The 25,250-nt window shown below is 39.4% G+C and overlaps 2 protein-coding genes across 5 annotated transcripts in view; one reads left to right on the forward strand and one right to left on the reverse strand.

The window, feature by feature from the left end:
- Positions 1-544: 544 nt before the first annotated feature.
- GGPS1 (geranylgeranyl diphosphate synthase 1) lies at positions 545-16,633 on the reverse strand. Of its 3 annotated transcripts, none has more exons than XM_075203323.1 (4): positions 16,352-16,633; positions 7,424-7,539; positions 5,215-5,285; positions 545-1,909 (listed from the first exon to the last, which is right to left on the reverse strand). In XM_075203323.1, the coding sequence occupies exons 2-4, from the start codon at positions 7,491-7,493 to the stop codon at positions 1,151-1,153; spliced, it is 900 nt and encodes a 299-aa protein (XP_075059424.1). In that variant the 5' UTR covers positions 7,494-7,539; positions 16,352-16,633; the 3' UTR covers positions 545-1,150. The 3 variants fall into 3 exon arrangements, with proteins under 3 accessions (XP_075059424.1, XP_075059426.1, XP_075059427.1); XM_075203325.1 differs by lacking the exon at positions 16,352-16,633 and adding an exon at positions 16,249-16,327; XM_075203326.1 differs by lacking the exon at positions 16,352-16,633 and adding an exon at positions 13,051-13,107.
- A 107-nt stretch (positions 16,634-16,740) lies between these two features.
- Positions 16,741-25,250, forward strand: part of ARID4B (AT-rich interaction domain 4B) — a 184,491-nt gene continuing 175,981 nt past the window's right edge. For both annotated transcript variants that reach the window (XM_075203321.1, XM_075203322.1), the window contains exon 1: positions 16,741-17,113. In XM_075203321.1, the coding sequence (XP_075059422.1) occupies positions 17,013-17,113 (101 nt within the window). In that variant the 5' untranslated portion in view covers positions 16,741-17,012. The remainder of the gene's footprint in view (positions 17,114-25,250) is intronic.

Consider the following 25,250-nt stretch of genomic DNA (forward strand, 5'->3'; position numbering starts at 1 on the left):
GAACCACAAAAAAAAAAAAAATAGGAAAATATTGTTTAATGGACTATAACAATTATAGTTAGAGGTCAGGTTTTATTTAACCTGGTCTGAAATTAGTTGCTGATGTTAAGTATAAAAACCAGGAGCTCAGCAATGTAATCCGGGTGAAATTACCCTTTTGGAGTTCTATTACAGATTTCTGGACTAATACCCCATTCATACTGCACCAAAAACCCGGGTTTTTGCAGAGGCACGCTGAAAGACCCGGGTCTTGGTGCAGTACGAATAGTCCAACCACAAAATCCCGGGACTTAGACCCGGGATTTTGCGAGGGGTAATTCCCCGGTTGGACCCCGCTCGCCTGCAGTATGAATGGTGCAACCCGTGTAATTCCCGGGTCTCACCATTCATACAGTAAAAAAAAAAAAAAATGGCAAAGTAAAAAAAAAATGATTTTAATTAATAAAAGATACATAAGAAATGTTTACTTAACTTATTTTCAGCCAGCGATGTCTCCGGTGCGTTGCCGGCTGTCAGGGGGACCTCTGGGTACTAAAATGACGTCATTTCTAATGGACTAGAAATGACGTCATTTTAGTACCCAGAGGTCCCCCTGACAGCCGGCAACGCACCGGAGACACCGCTGGCTGAAAATAAGTTAAGTAAACATTTCTTATGTATCTTTTATTAATTAAAATCATTTTTAACACTTTTTTTTTTTTCTAAAACCCGGGTCGGGCAGGTGCAGTATGAACCCGCCCGACCCGGGAATCTTCTTATCTATACTGCCCTGTGCCCCGGCAATATCCCGGGTTAACAACCCGGGATATTGCCGGGGCGGCAGTATGAAAGTGGTATTAATAGATATGCCTTTATAAAGCACAACTGATGTTAATATGGTATAAACTCCTGTAGATAATATATTAGAAACATGCTTTATCACTGCATTGTTCATTAAGAAACTTTTGCATTATAAGGAATAATGCACTCACCCCTCCAATAATTACAGATATTAGAAGCCACCTTGGTTTTCTGTGACCTACATAAAAGCACATGTCCTATAGTCTTATGCCTTTATAAAGTCATAAGATTCAGTTTTACTATCCATATAACTTACAGTAGGATGTGCATTAACCCATATATTAACATTGGCAACAGTTTAAAGATGACATTAGGATGGGTTTTTATACATTTTGCCGAGATGCTCAATTATTGAAATCAACTCAGGATTTCCTCCAAGAGATTCAATGTGTTCATATGCTTCATTTTCCAATTCTCTTAAAGTTTGCCGTGTATATTCAAAAGAGCCTACCTTCTCGAGATAATGAACACAGTATTTCTTGATGTCTACATTCTCTGTCCTCTGTCGCAAAATATTTTGCACTTGAGTACTTTCAGGTCTTGACCAAATTGCATGTATTGTAGGAAATGAAAACTTTCCTTCTGTCAAATCTTCACAGAAGCTTTTATTTTCACTATACTCTTTCGAGTTTAAATTTGCGTAATCATCTCTGATTTGAAAAAACAGTCCAAGAGTATTTAGTAATGGCTTTAAATCTTTATCATATGATGAAAACAACTGCATGAGGCCTACGGCTAATCCAAAAAGACCTCCTGTTTTCTGCAAAACCATTGATTTATATTCTGCTTCTGTAGGACATGTATATGTATCTCTCCAGTATATGTCTAGGCCTTGGCCACGGTGGAGTTCCAGTAACTGCTGGGTAAAAACATTGACAGCATTTGGATGATTAAGAGTTAAAACTTTCTCCAACCCCAAGAAATATACATAATTTGCAGAATTAATAACCGATGGAATGCCGTAGATGCTATGAGCAACTGGGAATCCACGACGAAGCTTGGAGTTGTCTTCAATGTCATCAATAAGTAAACTGGCATTGTGCAGCATCTCTGTCACTTCAATTATTACCTGTCATGAAAGAAAATAATAGGTACAATTTCACAGATAGAACAAAATGTATAATTAAGTTTAAAAAATAAATAAATACACTTCAGAGAAAGATAAAAAAAAATAAGATGGTAACATTAGATAAAGAACGAATGGTCTGTGTACTTGTTATTTTATTAAGAGGATTGATCGATTTTCCAACCCAACATGCTTAAAATCCTTCTCAAACATGTTGAACCCACTTCATTATATTTCTATTTTGATATCATCATGTCAAAAACAGTTGCTTTGCCCAATTGCTCAGGTCTGGACAATCATTCTAGAAATATGCTAGGCAAGTTTGGACAGAACCAGTTATTCTGCATTCTGATAAGTCAACTCACGTGTTGTACAACAACAACACAGACAAGCAGGTGCATTCCAATGATATGGGGTTGAATTTTGATCATTCAAGACAGTCAATCCTGGAGGCCACACATGTACCAAGTTGATTGACAAAATAAACAGGTTTAATAAAAATAAAAAAATAAAATAAAAATGGAGGACTGTGTCATTCTTTTTGATCCCAGTACTTTCCTGAAAAATTCTCAAAGGTCATTAATAATTTGTATGCCCTCCTGCCTAACAGGATTTAATGAAAATTGTCAGAGATATTGGGCTTTTCCTAGTCGTTTTGTCTAGTACATGTATTTTGTATGGGCCTGTAATCAGGAAGGTTTCTTACTTTCTATAACTTCCACAAGGCATTTCTGGGAGGTATAAGTCAAGGAGATCTGAAGTAACCCAGGAAAGATGAACACCGTACACTGACTGCAGAATGGTGGATGGGTATCGCAGAGCTTCGGGAACTCTCATAGAAAATACTCAATGTGGGGAATCAAATTGATTCTAAACATAGGGGCAGTTGGTTAGGTAGGGACATCAGGAGAAAATGTTTAAATATTCTTGTGTACAGGACTCTGGGATTTGATTTTATGCACACAATACACTTTTGCGTGATCAGTAAAAATGTCTGGTATAATACCAGAGCAGTTAATGGCTAGGACAGTACACTTTATTTTATATTTATGTACCTTTTGTTTATTTATGTAATTTATTACTATACTTTGCTACTGATTAAAACAAATGAGAATTGATTTAAAAATCAAAATCTTTTGATACCTATTCTATATCAATAAATATCTCTAGCATATAGCAATTTGTCTTGTATGGGATCATTTAGTCTAATGTGTGAATCTTGGGGTTATTAAAAAGCGCTCTCTCCTTTCGTTTAATCCTAACAAGATAGACAAACTATAATTTCCTTAACAGATGTGTGTCAACCATTAACATTTAGGGATTTGACTATGTGTATGCTGTAGCCAATGACTGGATATACACGGATATACAAACAGGAATCAACAAGTAGCGCATTGCAAAAACAGGCATAGGTAGATAACAATGCAAAGGCAAACATTCAAACAAAAACAACAAAAACACATTGTCATAGGAGAAACAAATGAGGAACAATTGTTACACCAATTGCTCAAACTCTATAATATTTTCAAAGAATATGAGGTGGGGGAGTTGGACACTGGTCGTCGCCGAGGAATGTAAATAGAGTGCAGAGGAAAGTACTTCACAAAATCTCGGGGAGGGGGACAACTCTGAGGATCAGACAATATAAGAGCCACTCGCCAATGGAGACCAAAGGGGGTTCACTTAAAGGGAGGGAGCTAGTGAAGGAGTTACAAGTAAAGCCAGGGAGCCCAAATCTGGTGGAATTCATCATCCTTATCGTGTAAATGGTGTGTGATCTGTTCCATCCGGGCAATAAGCCAGATATAGGAGCGTAGGGCCACCATTGTGGGGGGCTCAACTTGTTTCCATGACTTGGCCACCAAGCATCGTGCTGCAGCAAGGATGTGGGAAACTAATTTTGCGGATTGACTGTAATCATCAGTCAGGGGATAGCAGAGGAGAAAGGAAGGAGGGAGGAGAGGAGAGCCCTAACTCGGTCCCAAAAAGGGGATATTTTAGGGCAGGTCCACCATATATGTAGAAAAGATTTAATTTGGCCACAACTCCGCCAGCATAATGGAGAGCTAGAGGGAAACATTTTAGCAAGCTTGTCGGGGGTGAAGTACCATCAATAGTATACTTCATATGCAATCTCCTTGATCAATTAATCTTTTTGACATCAACAATGCAATAATTCCTAGCAGTGACAACTAGACATTTATGCAAAATTGTTAATGGATCGTGTTACTTATAGGCCATTTTAACTTTTCTAGTACTTAAGTCATTATATTTACTATTAAAACCGCACAATTTAAGTTATAAAGTATCCTAATAAGAAGTCTAAATATATCCTACAATATCACCATCTTCTACTTCTCTCCATTTTCAAGGTTCTGTATTCTTCCCCTTCATAGATCTCTTTTGCACATGTCAACTGACATCAAAGTCTGCTCCCTCCCCCTCCTTTATAATGCACTGTGCTACAGTCAACAGTGACTCACATTATGCCTCACCACACACTACAACAACTACTAGTAAGCAAACAAACATGTCATGCGCACTCTGATATTCTGAGCTGCTATCCTCAATGTCAAACCCCACAATTCCTGCCACTAGCGGATACATTATGAAAGGACTGTTGCATTGTATCACTAGTGGATACATTATGAAAGGACTGTTGCAGATGATTTAAGGTGCCTATTAGCCAATTGACTGCCAATTAGTCCATCTGTTTGGAAACGTTTAGATAAAGTCAGGACAGCCGGAAAATGCTGTCAAATCAGCAGGACTTCGTTGTCTGACCGCAATGGCTGTTGCCAAGAAATACAGCAAATTGGTCTGAGTGCTTGAACTACTGGATCTGTCCGATTTGGCTACAGACCTACATGCCAAATTGGACATAGATCCAGTTGCTCAGATGTGACCTTGTGTAGGCACCATAGATGAAAGGTTTAGAAGCACCTTTATAAAATCTAGATCAAGTTATTAGAATGCATACTTTAATACATTCATCAACTAAAATCTACATCAGAAAAAAAACAAAACAGGAAAGAAACTCCCTCGTAAGTAGAATGTGGTTGCTCCTGATTATATTCACAAAGAGAAACTTATATTAATGTGAAAACCAATTATGGCATAGTTAAGATTATATTGACTTTCCAACATGCTACTCTTTCTGCTCAGCAGCTCCAGAAAAAAAAAAAAAAAAAATCATTGCTGAAACTGCTGTAAAGATATTTCAAACCTTTAAAGTGTTACGTGATCATTATCAAAGAGAATCTGATCAAGCAAATAAACTTTCTGGTACAAAGAAATGAAAAACATACCTGCGTTTTGTCTTCTGGCACATTTAACCAGTGGTTGAATGCCTGAGACAACTTTGTCCTAATTTGCTTACCTGTAAATTCCATAGAAAACAGAAGTCAAATATTTTAATAATCGGGTTAAATAATGGTTCCCTTTTTTAATGGCTAACAGAAATTAAAGTTTTCACTAATTCTTCACGTCGCACACAGTTTCTGAGCTTTGTCTCTTGGAACATCGCTTTTAAGATTAAATTAGATTTTTTAAATTAAAGGCAAAGGAAAAAAAAGGGGCCTGATTAGGGAATAGGCCACTGTGGAGAACAGGGATAGCACCACCTCCTGCGGTGTCATTATGCTATTCAGTGGCAACAAGTACATCAATGATCCAGATATTGTTTTGGTGAATGGGGTGTTTATCATCTGTTTTGTAGCATGGGATACTCATTCCCTGAAAAGGACAGTAATCAATTTATTCTAATCAGGCAAATGGAGATTTAGGTCATACTTAATACTGAATCCAGTTAATTACCCATCCCTTTGTTTTAGATGGTTAAGATCAAATAAAAAAAAAAAGCTCCAAAACATAAACAGCCACAATGTGATCAAGGGAAAAGGTAGGGGAGCATCAGGATCCTTATGCAAGTATGTTTCAAAGCCCTAGTGGAAAAAAATGTTACTGTGACTTTCAACACTGAACGCCTGAAACAGTATGGCGACACTGCATGAAGAGGGAACATCAAAGTGCTCCGCAGAAGCCTGCTAGCACTTCAGACTCTTATTTGTGGAGGATTGATTTCTCCAAAAGCGCAGAGGGACCCCACAATTACAGAGAAAGGGGGCCCAAGGGAAGAGGGGCTCCCATAGCTCAGATAAATAAATGTTAAAAAAAAAAAAAAAGATGGGCTTGATTTATAAGTTGCCATAGAACTGTTAAACATGGCATAGTGGTGCTTCAATCACCACAATAAGGGAAATAACCAAGCATATGTAGGCCTATTTAGCATATTGGAGCAGTAGAAGGGCCTGTAGTTACCAATTTTGCTACGCCACAGAAGGTAAATGTTTTTATTTAACTAAATATGGAGCTTACAGACTTGTTCTGTGCAGATTTATACACAGCACCAGGCCAGTGATGTCACAGCAACTCAATTCACTGCAGTCTCAGCTTTTTGAAAAGTATGTGTTCCCATCAAGACACTATTTTAAAGATGTGGGAGAGGCCTTCTGTAATAGAGTGTAGAAGTAATACTTTACAATTTAACTAAGCTGAACAATGTATTATACCTGCAAATTTAAATTTTAGGATTTAGCAGGCTTTTTAAAGTCATTTCCCAATACGAGAGTCCGTAAAATATGTTTTTCTGTGCTAAGCTGGCTGTCCAGTACAACACTGTTTAAAAGTAAAGTATTAATTTTGCATTTCACTAAAGACACAATGAGGCAACATTTCTAGGATAGTCTCCATATGGGATCTCATACAGGTCAAAACCTAACTATGCAGCCAACTAATACCACTTTCATACTGCCGCCCCGGCAATATCCCGGGTAGTTAACCTGGGATATTGCCGGGGCACAGGGCAGTATAGATAACAAGATTCCCGGGTCGGGCGGGTTCATACTGCACCTGCCCGACCAGGGTTTTAGAAAAAAAAGTGTTAAAAAAGATTTTAATTAATAAAAAATACATAAGAAATGTTTACTTAACTTATTTTCAGCTAGCGGTGTCTCCGGTGCGTTGCCGGCTGTCAGGGGGACCTCTGGGTACTAAAATGACGTCATTTCTAGTCCATTAGAAATTACGTCATTTTAGTACCCAGAGGTCCCCCTGACAGCCGGCAACGCACCGGAGACACCGCTAGCTGAAAATAAGTTAAGTAAACATTTCTTATGTATTTTTTATTAATTAAAATCTTTTTTTTTACCTCACAATTTTTTTTTTTTTTACAGTATGAATGGTGAGACCCGGGAATTACACGGGTTGCACCATTCATACTGCAGGCTAGCGGGGTCCAACACGGGAATTACCCCTCGCAAAATCCCGGGTCTAAGTCCCAGGATTTTAGACCTAGGATTTTGTGGGTGGACTATTCATACTGCACCAAGACCCGGGTTTTTCAGTGTGCCTCTGCAAAAACCCGGGTTTTTGGTGCAGTATGAATGGGGTATAAATGACATGGAAAACTAAATGTTCATGGTGAATAATGAATAGTTAAAATAAATAGTAAAGTACCTGGAAGCTGAAGTAAATACTTATAAGGTTCAAGTAAGATTCTTTGTGAGGTCTCCATGGAGTTTGCCATTTTTTTCTTTCAATCTTTGAGATGTCGAGTTAGTTGGAAAATAACCCTAGAATGGGAAAGAGTAACAGCAATTTATAACAAAGTTTTTGCATTGTATGGAGACATAACCAATGAAAATGTAATATGAAATGAGCATAAAACTATTGGTTGGTATCACAAGGGACAATTTGTTTACAGAAATCTACAACAAATATTAAGTGAAAGTGCAGTATGTTTATATTTCAGTAACAGACTGAGCTGAGTAGAGCTATTTTACATTTGAGCAGATGGGAGGTCAGAACAATACATAAATAGTAATAGAGACAGTCACAGTAGATTATTTCAGAATTCTTCAAATAGAAAAGAGACCCAATGATAGTCTCTCAGAGTTAAGAGTGTGTATTTAATGCTTTTAGAACTATGTTTTACAAAAAGAGAGGCTTTGTGTATCAAAAGTTAGGGCGTTCTGAAACAACCAAAAGATCTAAGAAGCAGTTATTAGCCTTTATTTATAGGGCACCACAAAATTTCCGCAGCACCGTACAGAAACAGACATTGGACCGTACGGATAGAACAGAACTGAACATTAAACAAAAAATACCAGGACTTCGAACACTTCAAACGTAGCATGCATTGTGAAGTTGGAGCAGAAGAAGAGATAGAGAGATGTGACGAAACAAGCTTGATATCCCCTCAACCAGCCTGTCCCTCGTTTCTCACAAATTTTTTAGCTTTACAACAACATGTACTTTTTATAGTCCGGTTTATGTTCCCTAGCTCACCAGAGTACAAATGCAGTGTCTTATTATATGTGGATAAGGGGACATTGTAGCTCATTGTAAATATGTATATTGTTGACATTGCAGTGAAGCTGTTATTTAATGTTCATAAAGTGAAGCCAGGTGGGTTATGGGTAAGGATCAAGTTCCAGGACACTGGTCAGAGGCTGACTGCTATCCTATATCTGAAGGTGGGGAAGTCCAATTAGTATCCATTGTCCTCCACAGGACTAGTCCAGACATTTTGTTTGCAACCCAACAGGGGAGCTTCTGTGGAAAAACACCTCATCTCCACTCCCCCTCCAACCACCTTATCCAACACCCACCAATGCTTAAGAGGGAGAGATCAAAGGGTTTGCCCAACAAGGGGAAAACACTGGAAAATTGAACCTACATATAAGGAGCCACTCCAGGGGGGAGGTGGTATTCATGCTGTGGATTGATTCCTGGAAGGTGCTAGGTCTGGTGTTGAGTTGTTGTTCTCTACCAGTGGACTACATCTGCAGATCCATAGGGCTTTAGGTCAGGAGAGCCAGGTGACTAACTCCTTAAGCTAGTGGGGTAATGGACAGATGATGTGCTAAAACTGCCTGGCATTTATTTACGGTTTGTAGATAATATTCTAGTGATTGGTTTTATTACAATAAATGTACTGTTGTACTTTTCTAACTGCATTTGCCCGAGTGACTACAGGAACTTTAGAACGTACTGGGTAGGCTTTCCTGGCATAGTAAGGCACCCTTGGGTGGCCAGCCAGCGTGAAGTGGATAGAATTGGGACAGATAAACCCAGTATCTTCACAATGAACAATTGCCTCATATCATATGTGATATTACAGTGTGTTGGGAACAGAATGGGCAGTTTGTTTACTTATCCAAGGTCAGTAAGGCTGGGTACATACTATAAGGTTTTCAGACCATTATCGGGGCAATCACATGATAAACGACCGTTCGGGCCGATAATACATTAGTATGTACGCTCAAACGATGAATGATTATTGTTCCAAAACACATCTTATTTTATTTTATTTTTAAACCAAACTAAAAATCTCGTTTAACGATGGAACAATGTCATTCCAATACTGCAGTGTGTATGCACTCTTGACTAACAGTGTCCATAGATCTCTGTGGAGTGTGCACGGTCACAATCTTTTCAGCCAATTGTTATGAACGATAAAGAGCACAGATCTGAAGGTAAATCTTGTAACAGAAAACCTTGTATCTTCACAAGAGACAAGAGGAAAGAGGTCCCTGCTCGTAAAAGCTTACATCCTCAAGGGAGGGCAAACAGACAGGAGGCAAAAAGGGAGTCAAAGGAGGGGATCAAGAGCAAAAGTAACAAGTAGGGGGGATGAAAGAGGGTGAGGTAGTCAAGCATGGGGAGAAGGTTAGATGGATGGCTAGCAGGTAGGCTTTAAGGAGCAGATGAGTTTTGAGTGTCTGTTTGAAGGAGCACAACTTAGGGGACATACGGATGGAGTGTGGGAGGTCGTTCCAATGGAAAGGGGCAGCCCAGAAGAAACCTTTTATTCTGGAGTGGGATTAAGGGATTAGGGTGGAGGAGAGGCGACGTTCATTGGTCGATCGCAGGGAACGTGGAGTATGAATGGAGAGTTGTGATCTATAAGCAGTACTATGATTCCTTTTAGTGAGCACAAGAGGAATAGGACATTTGTATGGAAGAGTATTGTACAGCAAGCCAAAAGGCTGATACAGTAAAAAGAACCATCCCATATTGTTAGCATATCAGATTGGAAAGGTACAACAAATGAGTAGGTGGTAATTGAGAGGGGAAGACTGCTTTGGAAAAAGCTTGCTGTATAAATATGAAATTTACAAGACTCAGCTCTCCTTCATGGAACACACACAGTTGAAGCAGACGCAAAATGCATACCAAACAGCGCCTGAAATATAGACTCAGCACCTCATCCATGACATCCATCTGGTAAGTAGGAGCAACACAATGTAATTACTTGCCTGTGCTGTGAGGTATAGTTCCTGCCTAGATGTGTTAGGGACACCTTGTCTCCGTTATATATATCTCAAGAAGGAGCCTCAATATAGAGGCTCAGCAAGCAACATCACCCTTACATCTCAGATAGAACAAGAGGAATTCGCCAAAAAAAGCTCCTCTTCAAAAAATATAAGTGTTAGGAGACCACGTTCTAGAGGGCATGTTAACAGTGCGAGAGCCATCAGGGAGGTCCAGTTGTTTGAACAGTTAGGGGGAGTGAAGGGGCTGTGGTGAACACACCCAGGCACAGATGAGACCAAATTAGAGTATTTTGGTTAAAAAACAAAACAAAACAAAAAACCAAAACATAAACAAACCAAAACAAAACCCCATCACTATGTTTTCAGAAAGCAAAATGAAAAGAACACCTTCCCTACAGTCAAACATGGAGGATGTTCAGGGATGTTTTGGGGTTGCTGTGCTGTATCTGGCACTGGTGTGCATGGCATTATGAAATCTGAAGATACTAGGCATTTTGGATGTGAATGTTGAGGGTCATGGGTCTTCAAGCAGGCAATGACTCCAAACACGCTTCTAAAAGGCACCCAGGAATGGTTCAAGGCCAGATGCTGGACTGTTCTGAAGCGTTCTAATATAAAGATTATACATTGGTTCCACAGTGCCATGAGGGTGATGTGCTTGTAATTTTTGCAATTTCATTCCATCCTATGTCAGAATCAGTGACCATGAGAAACACAAAATGGACACCTTAGATTCCAGACTATCAACTTAAATACTACTGTTCAATTACATTCTACCAAATGTTACATGATATTGTTTTTAATTGTTTTAAACTTCACTGCCAATATACAGTTTTAAATATTGTCAAGTTATATCTGCCACTCTTTCTTTGTAGAGACACTCACTTGCCCACAGGGGAAAAACACTAAAGAAAATGTCCCCACCAAAAACTGACCATGTATTTTTCAGACGCCGACCATAAGGACCCTCTCAATTACTGATCTGTATTACCAGGTACTGAAGTCGGTAAGAGTAACAACTCAAAAGCATAGGTTTAAATGATGTTGAGCAGAAAACTTCCCAGCGACCAGGTTTATTTAATAACTAGTAGCTGAATTTTGTTTTGCAGTAGGTTTTAGCATTTTTTTTTAGGCAGACAGGCTGTCTATAACATACAAAAATGCCTTTGCAACAGGAAATATAACCAATGGGACCCACATCATCAGCATTTCTTGCAGTCTTGTCTTTCACATGCCAAATGTATTGCTTCCACTGAAAACAATAAATATTGGTGCAAACTGTTCTGCTGCTTATTGGCCTAAATATCTTAGACAAACTTTGACTTAACCATAAATCATTTGTCACTGTTTAGAATCCAAGAAATATACCGTTAACTGCTGTTGTTTTATAAAAATAAAATAATAAATATGTGCCCTTGACTGCCTCCCTGCTACCTGTAGAGTTGAGCCGCACCACACAGTTCTGGCGGACAAAACGCAGTAGAGATAAGCAGTTTTTACAAGTGAACAGCAGAGAGAAGAACGGCAGTCTCAGAATGGCAGAGCGGCACAGATGATATTTCACAAGCAGGGACAGCAATGAGAAGGGAAACTAAATAAAGAAAGGAGGGAGAAATTGAGAGAAGTGATGGGGGAATCTCAATAGACATAGGAAAAGGAGTACAGTTACAGTGTAGTCCGTGACTGGAGCACCCTGAAAGGCTTAAAGAAAGAGGGAAAATGAGTAAAAAGGACACAGAAGTGTTTGCAAGAGATATAAAAGGAGACTGAAAACAAACAAGGAAAAAACAAATAGAGGTAGAAAGAGGAGACAGGTACCCAACAAAAAAGAGGAGAGTCAGTGGTACAGGACTAGATCAGAGAGAGGGATAAAAGACAGAAGAGAGTGTTAAGGAAAGCTTCAAGGATAATAAGAGACAGATGTAAATAAGTCTCTAGATATAAGTGACAGTGACAAAAGGGGATAAAAAGATTAAAGTAATAGAAGCATACACGGACTTCGCGCTGCACACATTACCAGCAATTACGGTACAAATCTCTGCCCATTTTCCCCTCACTCCTCTTTGTAGTGCGAGAAAAAATGAGCCGAGATTTCTGTCAAATCTCCACCATGAGGTGTCTGACAGACCTGGAGACACCTTGCGTCTAACTGAATCACCCCTTTACAGAGAGTAAATTAGATTGTGATTAGCAATGTAGGGAAGGTAGGTAAAGGAAGTGTAGTAAAGAGCATAGTCATAGGAACTAGCGATAGTTGGAAGGAAAGTATAGAGTAGGAAAAGTGAAGAAGAGGCAACTGGACAGCCACTAACAACCCTATCCAACCAAGGATTCTCATTTGGGACAAAGTCAACATCCAAGGAGGACTGTCCAGGACTCCAGAGTAATCAATTCAAAAACTGATACAAGGATCAGATGATATAGACTATCAGGGGCTCTCAACCTATGACAAAAAGTTAGCATACAACACATTTACTACTACATACCAACAAAATAAGTCCTGGGGGTAAATGAATCAAGCTGCAAGTTTCTGGCAGGTTTGAAAAGTGGAGATGTTACCTATAGCAACCAATCAGATTCTAGCTATCATTTTGGAGAATGCACTAAATCAATTAATTATAATCTGATTGGTTGCTATATGCAACATGTCCACTTTTCAAACCCACCGGAAACTCGCAGCTTGATACATTTACCCCCTGGTTACACACTATCATGAAAGATTATTTATATTTTTTTTATGAAAACAATGGAGTATAAATTGTTAGGATTGTTTTAGAGTGATTGGAAAGAACTTTGAAAACATACCTGAAGATACTCTTTGGATATATTTTCTTGAATTAATAGATTAGCCTTTCCTGTAATATATTAACACCACCTTGAAATTGTTGTTGAGTAGTTTAAATTGTATTCAATAAGCATTACATACATTGTCACTAAAATGTATTTAGCAAATTTAGGATTTTACTGTAAAATCCCCTACTATTTCCCATATTGATTTCTTCCTTCTTTATAATACGCTAAAAAAAATGTCAAAGTTATTGGGGTCTTGTTTTGGGGTGAGTGCATCCGTTTTGTAAAAGTATCCAATACCAACAAACTATAGTACCATAAGAAACTACATCCCATTTCACTTTGAGCCCTTTTTTTGTAGATTTCAGGTTTTTGCCACTTGCTTAAGGCCTGTGTTGTAGCACATATATGTCAGCATGATCCATCCCTTAAGTGTTTTCAACAAATATGTAGCTATATACAAGATTTTACTTGATTCCACAGCCTTACACTAATGTACCGCTTATAAAGTGTGCCCATTATAGGGACATGTGGCAGTTCTAAATCCCTTTTCAGGGAAACAATCAAAAAATTGAATAGAAATGTTAGCTAAAGCCTCTACAGTGTTATGTATGGCAACTAGCTTGTAAAAGATTCTGCTACTCATGTTACAGAATCTCCTGACAACCTCATTTGTGAATTCAATGTAAACAAACGAAAGGAATAATAAACAGTGTGTGGATGCTAGCAGAATCTATTAATGATGCTAATTACCTGATGACAGTCAAGCTTAAAAGAAAAACAGTAGGGATCATAGATATAACCTGAAAATAATTAACATTACTGTTAGCAGTGAATAAACTCCCCACAACAAATGATAAGCTTGTGGACATTCAGGGACACCAAAAATGAGCAACTAAAAGCTCTGTAAACTTAAAGACAATACTGCATTATATAAAAGGAGAAATAGTCACAATTTGTTTTTACAATTTCAGTAATTCATCAAACTAATCGCAGATTGATTTTTTCCAGAGCACTTCCAAGAAAGATGAAGCGAATGTGCAACTTTGAATGCACTAGTTGGACAAGTGTATTTGCACACATCAAAGAAGCACTGCTATTTGTAAATGATCCTTTGTTTGATACTGAGGCGACTAAGTATACCATATTTTCCGCACTATAAGGCGCACCGGATTATAAGGCGCATGCTAAAACATACAAAATTCTACACTCTACAAAAAAAAAAGGGAACGGAGGCAATAGAGTGAGTGAGTTGAACTTTATTAACAATACACTCATATTATTTTTAAATCAATCTTCTCCCACAAATCCATCAAACTCCTCATCTTCTGTGTCTGAATTGAACAGCTGGGCAATTTCGCCATCAAACATGCCGAGTTCCCTCTCATCATTGTCGGAGTCAGTCTCGTTGTCAGGTGGCTGTTCAGCAATGATGCCAGCTTTCGCGAAAGCTCGGACAACAATTAAGGCAGATACCTTAGCCCAAGCATCCACAATCCATTCACATATGGTGGTGTAACTCGCCCGGCGCTGCCTCCCAGTCTTAGTAAAGGTGTGTTCACCGTCTGTCATCCATCGCTCCCACGCCGCTCGCAACTTCACTTTGAATGCCCTGTTTACACCAATGTCCAGAGGTTGGAGTTCTTTTGTTAAACCTCCCGGAATGATGGCAAGCTCCGAATTAATTTGCCTTACTTGGTTTTTCACAGTAGCGGTGAGATGGGCGCGCATGGAGTCGCAGATCAACAGGGACGGTGATGTGTGGAAAAAAACATCCGGTCTCTTTACATACACCTCTCTCAGCCACTCTCTCATTTTCTCCTCGTCCATCCAGCCCTTTTGATTGGCCTTAACGATGACTCCGGCTGGAAACTTTTCTTTTGGCAGCGTCTTCCTCTTAAAAATGACCATAGGTGGTAGTTTCTGTCCATTACCGTGGCAACCAAGAACAACAGTGAAAGCCGACTTCTCATGCCCCGTGGTGCGTATCAATACCGTGCTGGTCCCCTTTTTCTCCACAGTATGGTTCACGGGGATGTCAAAAGTGAGGGGGACCTCGTCCATGTTGGTGATGTGGTTGAGCTGGATCTTTCTGTCTGTAATCTTGTTACTGCAGTAGGTGCGGAAGATGGCCAGCTTTTCTTTGTAATCCGCTGGCAGTTGCTGCGCCACGGTAGTCCTTGCGCCGATGGAGAGATGACGCCTTTTCATAAAACGAAAGCACCAAGACGGACCTCCTTGAAAGTGTTCGATCTTCATGTCTTGTGCTATCGTTGTTGCCTTCAGTCGAATGGTGACTGTAGAGACGCTTCTCCCGGCTGTTCTTTGTTCAATAATCCATTGCTCAAGTTGGTCTTCTAACTGTGGCCACCTCGCTTTGTTCCCGCGGAAACTCTGTTTCGTCTTCTTAACTTGGCCCAGTTCATTTTCTTGCTTCCTCCACTTCCGAACCATAGATTCATTTATGTTGAATTCTTTCGCAGCTGCTCTATTCCCATTTACAACGGCGTAACTGATGGCCTGTAGTTTGAATTGTGCCTCGTAGGCATGTCTCTTCACTGGTGCCATTTTCGGGGGCCCTTAGACAAACCAGCGTACATAGTGTACGTATTACGTCCCTGTGTCAGCCGGAAATGGTCCGACAGTCAATCAAGCGGAGCGCTTAGCAAAGTCGCACAACAACATTTTAAGAGATTTTGGAACTCAGTGCACACATAGGGCGCACCGGATTATTAGGCGCACGGCCATTTTTTGAGAAAATTTAAGGCTCTTAGGTGCGCCTTATAGTGCGGAAAATACGGTATCTTATTTCCTGTTAGCCTACTGATGGACATTTGGAGAGGCCTTGGAATGTCTAAAGTAGCTGATAAGATGGAACCAAGCTAAGTTATAAAGCATTTGCCCATCCAAAATACATATTTCGCTTTATGCCACAATGTAATCCCAGTAAACGTATATATGTGTTATAGTTACTATGTGTAAATGCTGCATATAATACGAAGTTCTTGTTCTCAAAGCTTTATTTTACACCGCCCTTTAGTCATAAGATGCAGTCTCCCAAATCATAACAACCCCATCAACACACGATTAATGTATGGAAAACATAGACAATTGTCCATACTGTTCAAATTATTTGAGTGTTAAACTTCATAATCACCCAGTTTGGTAATAAATTACTGCAATGTAACTGCTGGATTGCATTGCACTGGTTACCTCGATGAACAAGAGACTTCCAGCGGAGACGAATAGTACTGTAACACAGAGATCTGTTATACTACTCCGTACAAGCACTGCTGGAGTTGTGGCTGTCACTCACCCCTGTCCGGTAGGTTCCCGCCTCACTGCTCAAATGCCTGTGGTCACCGAGGGATCGCTAGCTATCAAATAAAGCACGAAACCTCCCAGACTCCTTTCACATCCGTAAAGCCAAGACACTCCACTGCCCGTGCGTAGTGACAGGGAGGGGAACTGAAAAAAAAAAAGTTTTACCGCACCGGCTATTTGTGCTGTTTGTGGGTCTTGTAGTTCGTACAACAAGACAACAGCTCCGAGAAACAGTATTCTGTAGTTTGCGCAAACTACATTTCCCGTCACAACCTTCGTGTTCGGCCTGGGAACTAATGAGAAACCAGGGGAGGGCCCAAACAGCAGGCGAGGGGGTTTGGCCAGGCGCTGACAGTTAGAGCAGTCGGTGGGCGGGGCTAAGCGGCTCTTGGATGACGGCACGGCTCGGTGTGTGTGTGTTGGGAGGGGGAGTAAGATTCAAGCTTCGGGAAGACGCGGACGAGGTTGATGATCGCGCATCTTTATGTTTCTATAACCTTGCGCTTCAGGCCGTGATCAGCCAGATCTGATGGATAAAAAGTAGGGACTTGTGGTAAAGCAGGTGGGGACTTGTTTGGAACAAAGCTGTAGAGCCCAGCAGCAGCAGTAGCGTTGGATGGTGGATGAGACGGAGGTTAATCCAGTGAGATGTGATGGTCACTGGCACTCCGCTCTGCACGAAGCTACTTACGGTGGATGAACAAAAGGGAGGAGGCAGCGATCGCCAGTGTCCCCGCTCCTCGCACCGACACATGTAAGTGTTCCCCCAGCGCGGCACAACCCAGGCAGCAGTGGCCAAGCTGTGTGCCCGGTCCCTGACCCCATGCCGATCCGTTACACGGCGGCTTCCTGCCCGTGCTGGGCTGCTGCAGGGCTGTTTGTGGATCATAGCGCTGTTTTCCTATCTCTTATTTGCGTCATCTTAGCACTACAGGTGAAGTCGGTGTGCTGCTGTAACGTGGTGTGTGTACGGCTTGTTGATTGTCTCTCTTGGTGCACCCCAGTCGCACAATCCCTATCATTTGCTTTCGTTTCTCTCCATCCTAGGCCTGCTGCTTTAGGGCATTCATTTCTGCTAGAGTCCTCGTAAAGCTGGTGCACTAGCTCATCTGTGTCTTCAGGCAGCTTTCTTCAGTTACCCGGAGCTTCTGCAGAACCTCTTGACAACTAATGCTTATTGCTGTTCTAAAGCTGCGGTGTCTAAGGCTTCCTTTTCTTTACTAGTAATTAAAGTGATTTTTCAAAGAGTCCGCAGCCTATTCGTAGCTGTTACATTCTGCCCTATAGCAACCCCAATCCGATAAGGGTGTTCTATGCAGCCCCCAGTAATATTGTGGGGATCGTGGATGATTGTTGATGCATGGAGGTTAGCATATGACAAGTCTCTGCCTATTGTTCAACCATCAGACAGGGCATTTCTTTTTATCGAAGGATGTAAACATATAAGTAAGTTTCAATGTATCCTTTTGTTTACTGTAGAATCACAGGCTGTGTAATAATATTATTTGCTACGTTTGAGTGCTGTTTGGCCCATCTTGCTCTATATTTATGTTTTCTCCACAAGTAAACAGAAAATGTTAACTGATATTTATTAAATGTTCCCTGTTGGATGGCTGCAAATAAGTTGGCAACAGAAAAAGAAAGTGTTTCACCTGTATTGTTGGCAGCATTTGTATGTAATAAGTAACACTCCGCTAGATCACTCTCAGCAAATGTATTTATGAGCTGATTGCAGCGAGGGGAGGGGGATGCTGTTGGTACTGTAGGACTGCAGCGCAAAATATAACCGTTATGAATAGATGCTCTGCAAACATTGTCTGCTCATAGCCAAGGGTAGAGTCTGCATGGACCCAGAGTGACACAGGACTGTGCTGCTGTTGAACAAGTGTCTTAATACACGCGGGTTTACATCACATTATGTGCATTTAGCAGTCCTTTCTGCAACATTAGCTACATCACTTATTAGCGGATTTCTAATTTTTAGCTCACTCTCTCTCCCTTCCCTGTAGGTAACAATAGATTACAGAAGTGGTATGATTTTCAGATGGCTTTGCCAATCGTCCATGAAAATTAAGCTTTTTGTTTAATACCCGATATTTATTTTTGTATATCTTTGGAATACTATATAGGATATCTCCTTTAACGATACCATAATACATTTTTAATATGTTGAGTGAATTGTATTGAGTTTTGCTGTCGTTTTTTTCAATGGAAACATGATTATGTTGTGTTTTCTGTGATGTTTAATGACATTGTAATTTATGGCAAGCTTTAGGACACAGGCTAAACCTCTTTATGGGCAGTAATCTACACAGAAGTACCAGGAAGCAATACAGATATTATAACTGGAATACTAAATGACGTTAGGAACACAACAATAACATACATAAATATTTAAACTATGTATTTGTTGTAATTAATTGTAATGTTCCACATCATTTTATAAACTATGTAAATACATTGCCTTTGTTTAATATATGTTAAACGAAAACAAAGTTAGATCATTTTTGCTTGTTTTTCTAGGCCAAAGCATATCAAGCAATACAAGTAACTGGAGTTAACTGCTATTGTTATCTCATACTTTATGATGACAAAGGCTTTATTGTTCAGGTTTTCGATGGAATTTAAGCACATAATCAGGGCTATTAAATAAGGCCTCAATTGCAAATCTGGTGCAAAAATTATACTAGACAAGTGCAAAGTGTTGTTCTTCCTGTCATTGAATTAATGTTGTGGTGTTGTTCATGTGTATATAAGTCTTGGTAATGCACGCAAGATTGGTTTACACTATATTTTTCTGTAGACAAATAATTATCCAAGAAAAGGACTAAATTTCAAATGTGTTAAATTATTACACATCTTCAATTAAATCTAGGGAAAAATAATTTTGCTTGTTTGCAGGTGTATATTAATATCCCTAAATGTATGTTGTTTTTGTAGAGCTATGCTTTTTTGAATGAAACCATGATGCTCCCATGTCTGAAAGATGCTTTGTTTGAAAAAAAATGTTTGAATAAAACCAAATGAAATATTGTATAATTTTTCATGTTAAGCTGGTCACTTAGGACACAAGTATGTTGAAGTATATGGGTGATACTTGTTTTTGCCAAGATAGGACACGCTGTCTGACGGCTCCTGTTTAAGCTAAAAAAAATCAATAATACATACAAATATTGTGTACCTTATGAGAATACCTTTTTAATCTGTTTATGGCCAGTTATTTATATATCTTTGTACTGTTGAGCTGATGCTTATAAAAATATGTAGCTGAACATTATGTAAAGATGGTGGCTTTCCTTGCCCTCTCTTCTACTGATGATTGGACAGGCTGTCGGTGATCTCTGTTTACAGTGGTTGACCAAGAAATAATTTGATTTGGTTCTGGGCACACAATCCCTAAAAGATGATGTTCAATGTGAGTTTTGAGTTCCTCAGTGTGGATGCAGGACTTTGGTGTTGTCACTTGCACAGATTGGTACAGAACTGATCTATATCTGACTTGTAGCTCACTGCTCTGGCTTAAGTGCTGTAAAAACTGCTAAGATGCAATGATAGTCCTTCTTGAGTAGACCCATTACCCATTGTCATCAACAATCATTCTTTTATTAATGTTTTGTTTTGTTAATAGTGAAAGCATGTAAACTGTTATGGGAATGGAACCTATTTGATACAATGACCCCATACCCACTTGTGCTTACATCCATAAGTAATGGCAGTGTTTCTTGGATGCTGCCTTTTTTTTGTTTATTTGTTTTTCCTGACCACAAATGCAAGTGAAATTATATATCAAGAATACATCAACTTTATGTATTAAAATACTGCATAGGAAAAGTAAAACTTGTTGGAAAAACTTTTTCAGAACTATTAATTGTCATGTGACAGCCTATTTTGCATGGTCTAAAGGGGAGAATCCAGGCACTTGTATAATTTCCCCTCCCACTCAAAGTTTTACATATATATTCAGGCATGCATGCAAAAAATGTATGAATTTCCTGTGCAAAAAATATGACTTCACATTTATTTTTTAATGAATCTTTTTATTTAAGTTTTACACTTTTGCACATAACATAAATGCAACAATTCTAAATCTAAAGAGAAAAAAAAATTCCTACATTAAAATGTTTTATTTAGTAATCGCTAATATAGTTATCATAGTTGTTACTGGTAAATGGTCTCTGGTAGCATATGTCATACCCTCTAAAATAGAGGACATAGTAATCACAGCATAAGACATTAAACAAAATAATGACAATTTATACTTATTAAACATGCATCACAGCACTGGATATTACAATGGAGTATATCAACTAGTGTATGCTGACATCAAGCTGTTCAGCAATATCAAAATTTTAATGTTCTATATAAGAAGAGAGGACTTAGCACCCAGGGTGTGAGTAATCAATTTTCATAGCTTTCCAATATCCCTAAAGTGTTTTGAGACTCTAACCACTTTGATCATATACGCTCATATTTGATTACAGAATTTATTTTTGCATAAACAAAGCGCTCATGCTAATTGACTAGGGCCAACCATTTATGGAAACTGGGGCCTTTCAATATCTTGCTATAATAACTGTGGCCAAGGAGAGCCAGTTAACCATGTATTGGCACACCTGTCAGATATACACTTCAGATATCTATTCAGGGACAGTCTGAACACATGTGTTTTTGGAGGAAGAGAGGAGCACGTGGACACCAGGCTTCTTTATAAATTCTGTTATGGCATTCCAGAAGCTTTGTACCCTTGAACACTCCTACAGTAAGAGTCAAAAGGACAACAAACGCACCGTCAAAAGTGTCAACAAGTGACAACAAACACCGTCTTGTAAACACATTTTGGGTAGACCTGAAATTAATTAATCTGAGGGGGTGAGATACGTTCTATGGAAATTGTAAAGTAGTACTTGTTATTATTTAACACACATTGTGGCCCTCTGAGCCTAATTATGTAATCTCGTTTCTCATCTGATAGCATACTGAGGTTGAGCCGTTGTTGTACCGTAAACTAGCTAGTTTAGTAAATGTGCATATAAAATTAATTTCTGTGGTCCAGAGTTTGGGAGAGTTGTCTTGATAGGGGCATTGACTATTATAAGTGCTCTGTTTCCAAACTGCGTGCCATCGTTTTAGACAAATATAGAACATTGTTCTAGGGATTCCAAATTCAGCGTAAAATTGTTAAAGGATTTTAAATACTCAGATAAGGGTGAATAATTGTTGTTATGCCATCTCTAGACCAGACAGTACCATCCTTCCCCCATTTTTATCTATCCAGAAGTTTCTGTAACAGGTATCAAAGGACACTGCTCAAACAGGAAATGCTGCAAGACTCCATGGGTTATTCCGCCATCCACTCCCTCATATGCGCCAATTGTGAACCAAAGTAATATTATGGCTCCACATTTAGACAAAAAAAACCTCTAGGCTTTATCCTAGCTTTTTTACTACTATGCTAACAGCTTACACATGTGAGCAATCACAGTATACCAGTATGAGAAAATATAATTGTAATTCTAACATATACACATTTATTCCTGGACCATTTAACTGCATCAGATCTTTGTGACTCCTCCATGAACACAAAATTTCTTTAAGGGCCTTATCCTGAATTTATTTTAACATCAAAAGATTTTATTAAAAATGTTCACGGTATATAAAAGGGGGTGGTGAAGGTACACAGTGGGGATCAGACAAAACAGAGAATATTTAAGATCATATTCATTAATTTCAGGAAATGGCACGTGTACACAAGTAACGCTACCAGCTACATAAATACTCACATTTAAAAGTGTTGGGGTGGTTCGTTTAAGCTAGGCAAAGAAGTATCTACGGGAGCTGTCGGGAGAAGCAAAGAGCCTTCTTATCCTGAATTTGTTAATGCAGGCATTAAGACAACATTTTGAGGCAGATAAAAATCCACCCACCTTTGATGTAAACAAAGTGATTAACCCATGTGTTACTTGAAAACGGATAGATACAAATAAAAAACAAGTTATACAAAACTGTGAAAGTCAACGGGAGAAAGACTAAAAGCAAATACGGCTTTACTAATTACACCATGCAAAACCAACTGCCAAAATACATAAAGTAAGCATGAAAACAATTGACATTATTAATATGATGAATCTCACACTCGTGTAATGAAGACAATGTTATAAAATATGTAATCCAGAGCGGTTTGAAGGAGGTAAAAGATTAATTTAGAAAGTTAGGAACTGCTCTCAGGCTAGGTACACACTGGATGTTTTTCAGCCAATCAACAGGCCAATCACCTGATGAAAAACCGCTCGGCCACATATCGCATTAGTGTATATAGTTACGCGGTGGACGTCAGTTGTTCCAAAGTACTGATTGTTGTTTCATTTGGTTGGTCGTACTATTTAAAAATCTTGTTTCAATCACCTTCCAATCATGCAGTGTGTATGCACTCACGATCACGATCTCCATAGAATTTACGGAGTCATTGTCTTTTCAGCCGATGCCGGCAATGAACATGTTCCAGTGACTAATGTAGAGAGTGCTGTAGATGGAATCATTTGTTAATTCGTTCTGAATATTTAGTTTTAGAGTCACAGAAGCTAATCAAGTTCGTCATTACATGTGGATAGCTATAACAAGGCTGCAAATCAGTGTGACAGGAATGCATATTGTGCAGTCATTTTCTAAATGACTATAGGACTGGATGAAAAGCACAGATCTTAAGGTAAATCGTATGTCGTCTATATGCATGAATCGCCCAACCAGTCGGACCTTCAGTTCTAGGTACAATCGTTGTAGATAACAGATTGGTCGGAAACTTCTCCAGTGATTGCCACCTGCTTTAGGCTAGATAATCATTGTGAGGCTGAGTACACTCTACAGTCATGGGCAAAAGTTTTGAGAATAACAAATATTATTTTTCACAAAGTCTGTTGTTGCAGTTTTTATGATGGCAATTTGCATATAATCCAGAATGTCATGTAGAGTGATCAGATAAATTACAATTCATTTCAAAGTCCCTCTCTGCCATGACAATGAACTTTATCCCCAAAACAACATTTCCACTGCATTTCAGTCCTGCCATAAAAGGACCAGCTGACATCAGGTCAATGATTCTCTCGTTAACACAGGTGAGAGTGTTGACAGGGACAAGGCTGGAGATAAATCTGTCATGCTGATTGAGTTAGAATAACAGATTGGAAGCTTTAGAAGGAGGGTGGTGCTTGAAATCATTGTTCTTCCTCTGCTAACCACGGTTACTTGCAAGGAAACACGTGCAGTCATCATTGTTACACAAAAAGAGCTTCACAGGCAAAGGATATTGCTGCTAGTAAGATTGCACCTAAATCAACCATTTATCGTATCATCAAGAACTTCAAGGATTTAGTTTCAGTAGTTGTGAAGAAGGCTTCAGGGCACCCAAGAACATCCAGCAAGCACTAGCAACGTCTCCTAAAGTTGATTCAGCTGCGGGACACCACCAGAGCAGAGCTTGCTCAGGAATGGCAGCAGACAGCTGTGAGTGTATTTGTTCGCACAGTGTGGCGAAGACTTTTGGAGGATGTCCTAGTGTCAAGAAGGGCAGCAAAGATGCGACAGACTGATATTTTGCAAATGGTACAGGAATTGGACTGCTTTCAGATTGTTTGAGATATCTGAAAAAACGCTTGTCTGGGGAAGGAAAGAGTGCTACCATCAGTCCTGTGTCATGCCAACAGTAAATCATCCTGAGACCATTCATATGTGGGGTTGCTTCTCCGCCAAGGGAGTGGGCTCACTCACAATTTTGTCTAAGAACACAGCCATGAATAAAGAATGGTACCAAAACATCCTCCAAGAGCAACTTTTCCCAACCATCTAAGAACAGTTTGGTGACGAACAATGCTTTTTCCAGCATGATAGTTATCCAAGTGGCTCGGGATTCAAAACATCGAAATTTTGGGTCCATGGCCAAGAAACTCCCCAGACCTTAATCCCGTTGAGAACTTGTGGTCAATCCTTAAGATTCAACGCAAGCGGTTGGACAAACAAAAACCCACAAATTCTGACAAACTCCAAGCATTGATTAGACAAGAATGGGAGGCCATCATTCAGTATGTGGCCCAGAAGTTGATTGACAGCATGCCAGGGCGAATTGCAGGGGTCTTCAAAAAGAAGTGTAATCACTGCAAATGTTGACTCTTTGCATAAACTTAATGTAATAAACAATAAAAGCCTTTGACACTTATGAAATGCTCGTAATTTTACTTCAGGATACCATAGCAATATATGAAGGTCTAAAAACATTGAAGCAGTAAACATTGTGAAAACCAATATTTGTGTCATTTTCAAAACTTTTTGCCATGACTGTACATTGGTCTGATAATCAGCTGAAAACAATCAAACGATAAACGACCATTCAGCCCAATATCGCATTAGAGTGTATGCTGCAATGACTAACGATTATCGTTCCAAAAAACAATGTATTGTTTCATTTGATTTTTAAACCGGAATAAAATTGTCGTTCAATGATGAAACAATGTTGTTCCAATTCTGCAGTGTGTATGCACTCACGACCGGCAATGTCTATACATCTCTATGTATTGTGCAGAGTCACAATATTTTCTGCCTATGGTTATCATCATCATCATCACCATTTATTTTTATAGCGCCACTGATTCCGCAGCGCTGTACAGAGAACTCATTCACATCAGTCCCTGCCTCATTGGAGCTTACAGTCTAAATTCCCTAATATAGACACACTTACACAGAGAGGGAGCCAGACAGACAGAGAGAGACTAGGGTCAATTTTGATAGCAGCCAATTAACCTACCAGTATGTTTTTGGAGTGTGGGAGGAAACCAGAGCACCCGGAGGAAACCCACGCAAACACAGGGAGAACATACAAACTCCACACGACAGATGAAGAGCAC

This window comes from Mixophyes fleayi, chromosome 3, assembly GCF_038048845.1.
Source record: "Mixophyes fleayi isolate aMixFle1 chromosome 3, aMixFle1.hap1, whole genome shotgun sequence".
Taxonomy (NCBI): Eukaryota; Metazoa; Chordata; class Amphibia; order Anura; family Limnodynastidae; genus Mixophyes; species Mixophyes fleayi.

Excerpts from the sequence above, each read along its gene's own strand:
- GGPS1 (XM_075203323.1), bottom strand. The coding sequence starts at position 7,493 with ATGGCAAACTCCATGGAGACCTCACAAAGAATCTTACTTGAACCTTAT. Across the intron at positions 5,286-7,423 it reads GTATTTACTTCAGCTTCCAG|GTAAGCAAATTAGGACAAAG; the intron begins GTACTTTACTAT and ends TGGAATTTACAG. Across the intron at positions 1,910-5,214 it reads TGCCAGAAGACAAAACGCAG|GTAATAATTGAAGTGACAGA; the intron begins GTATGTTTTTCA and ends CTTTCATGACAG.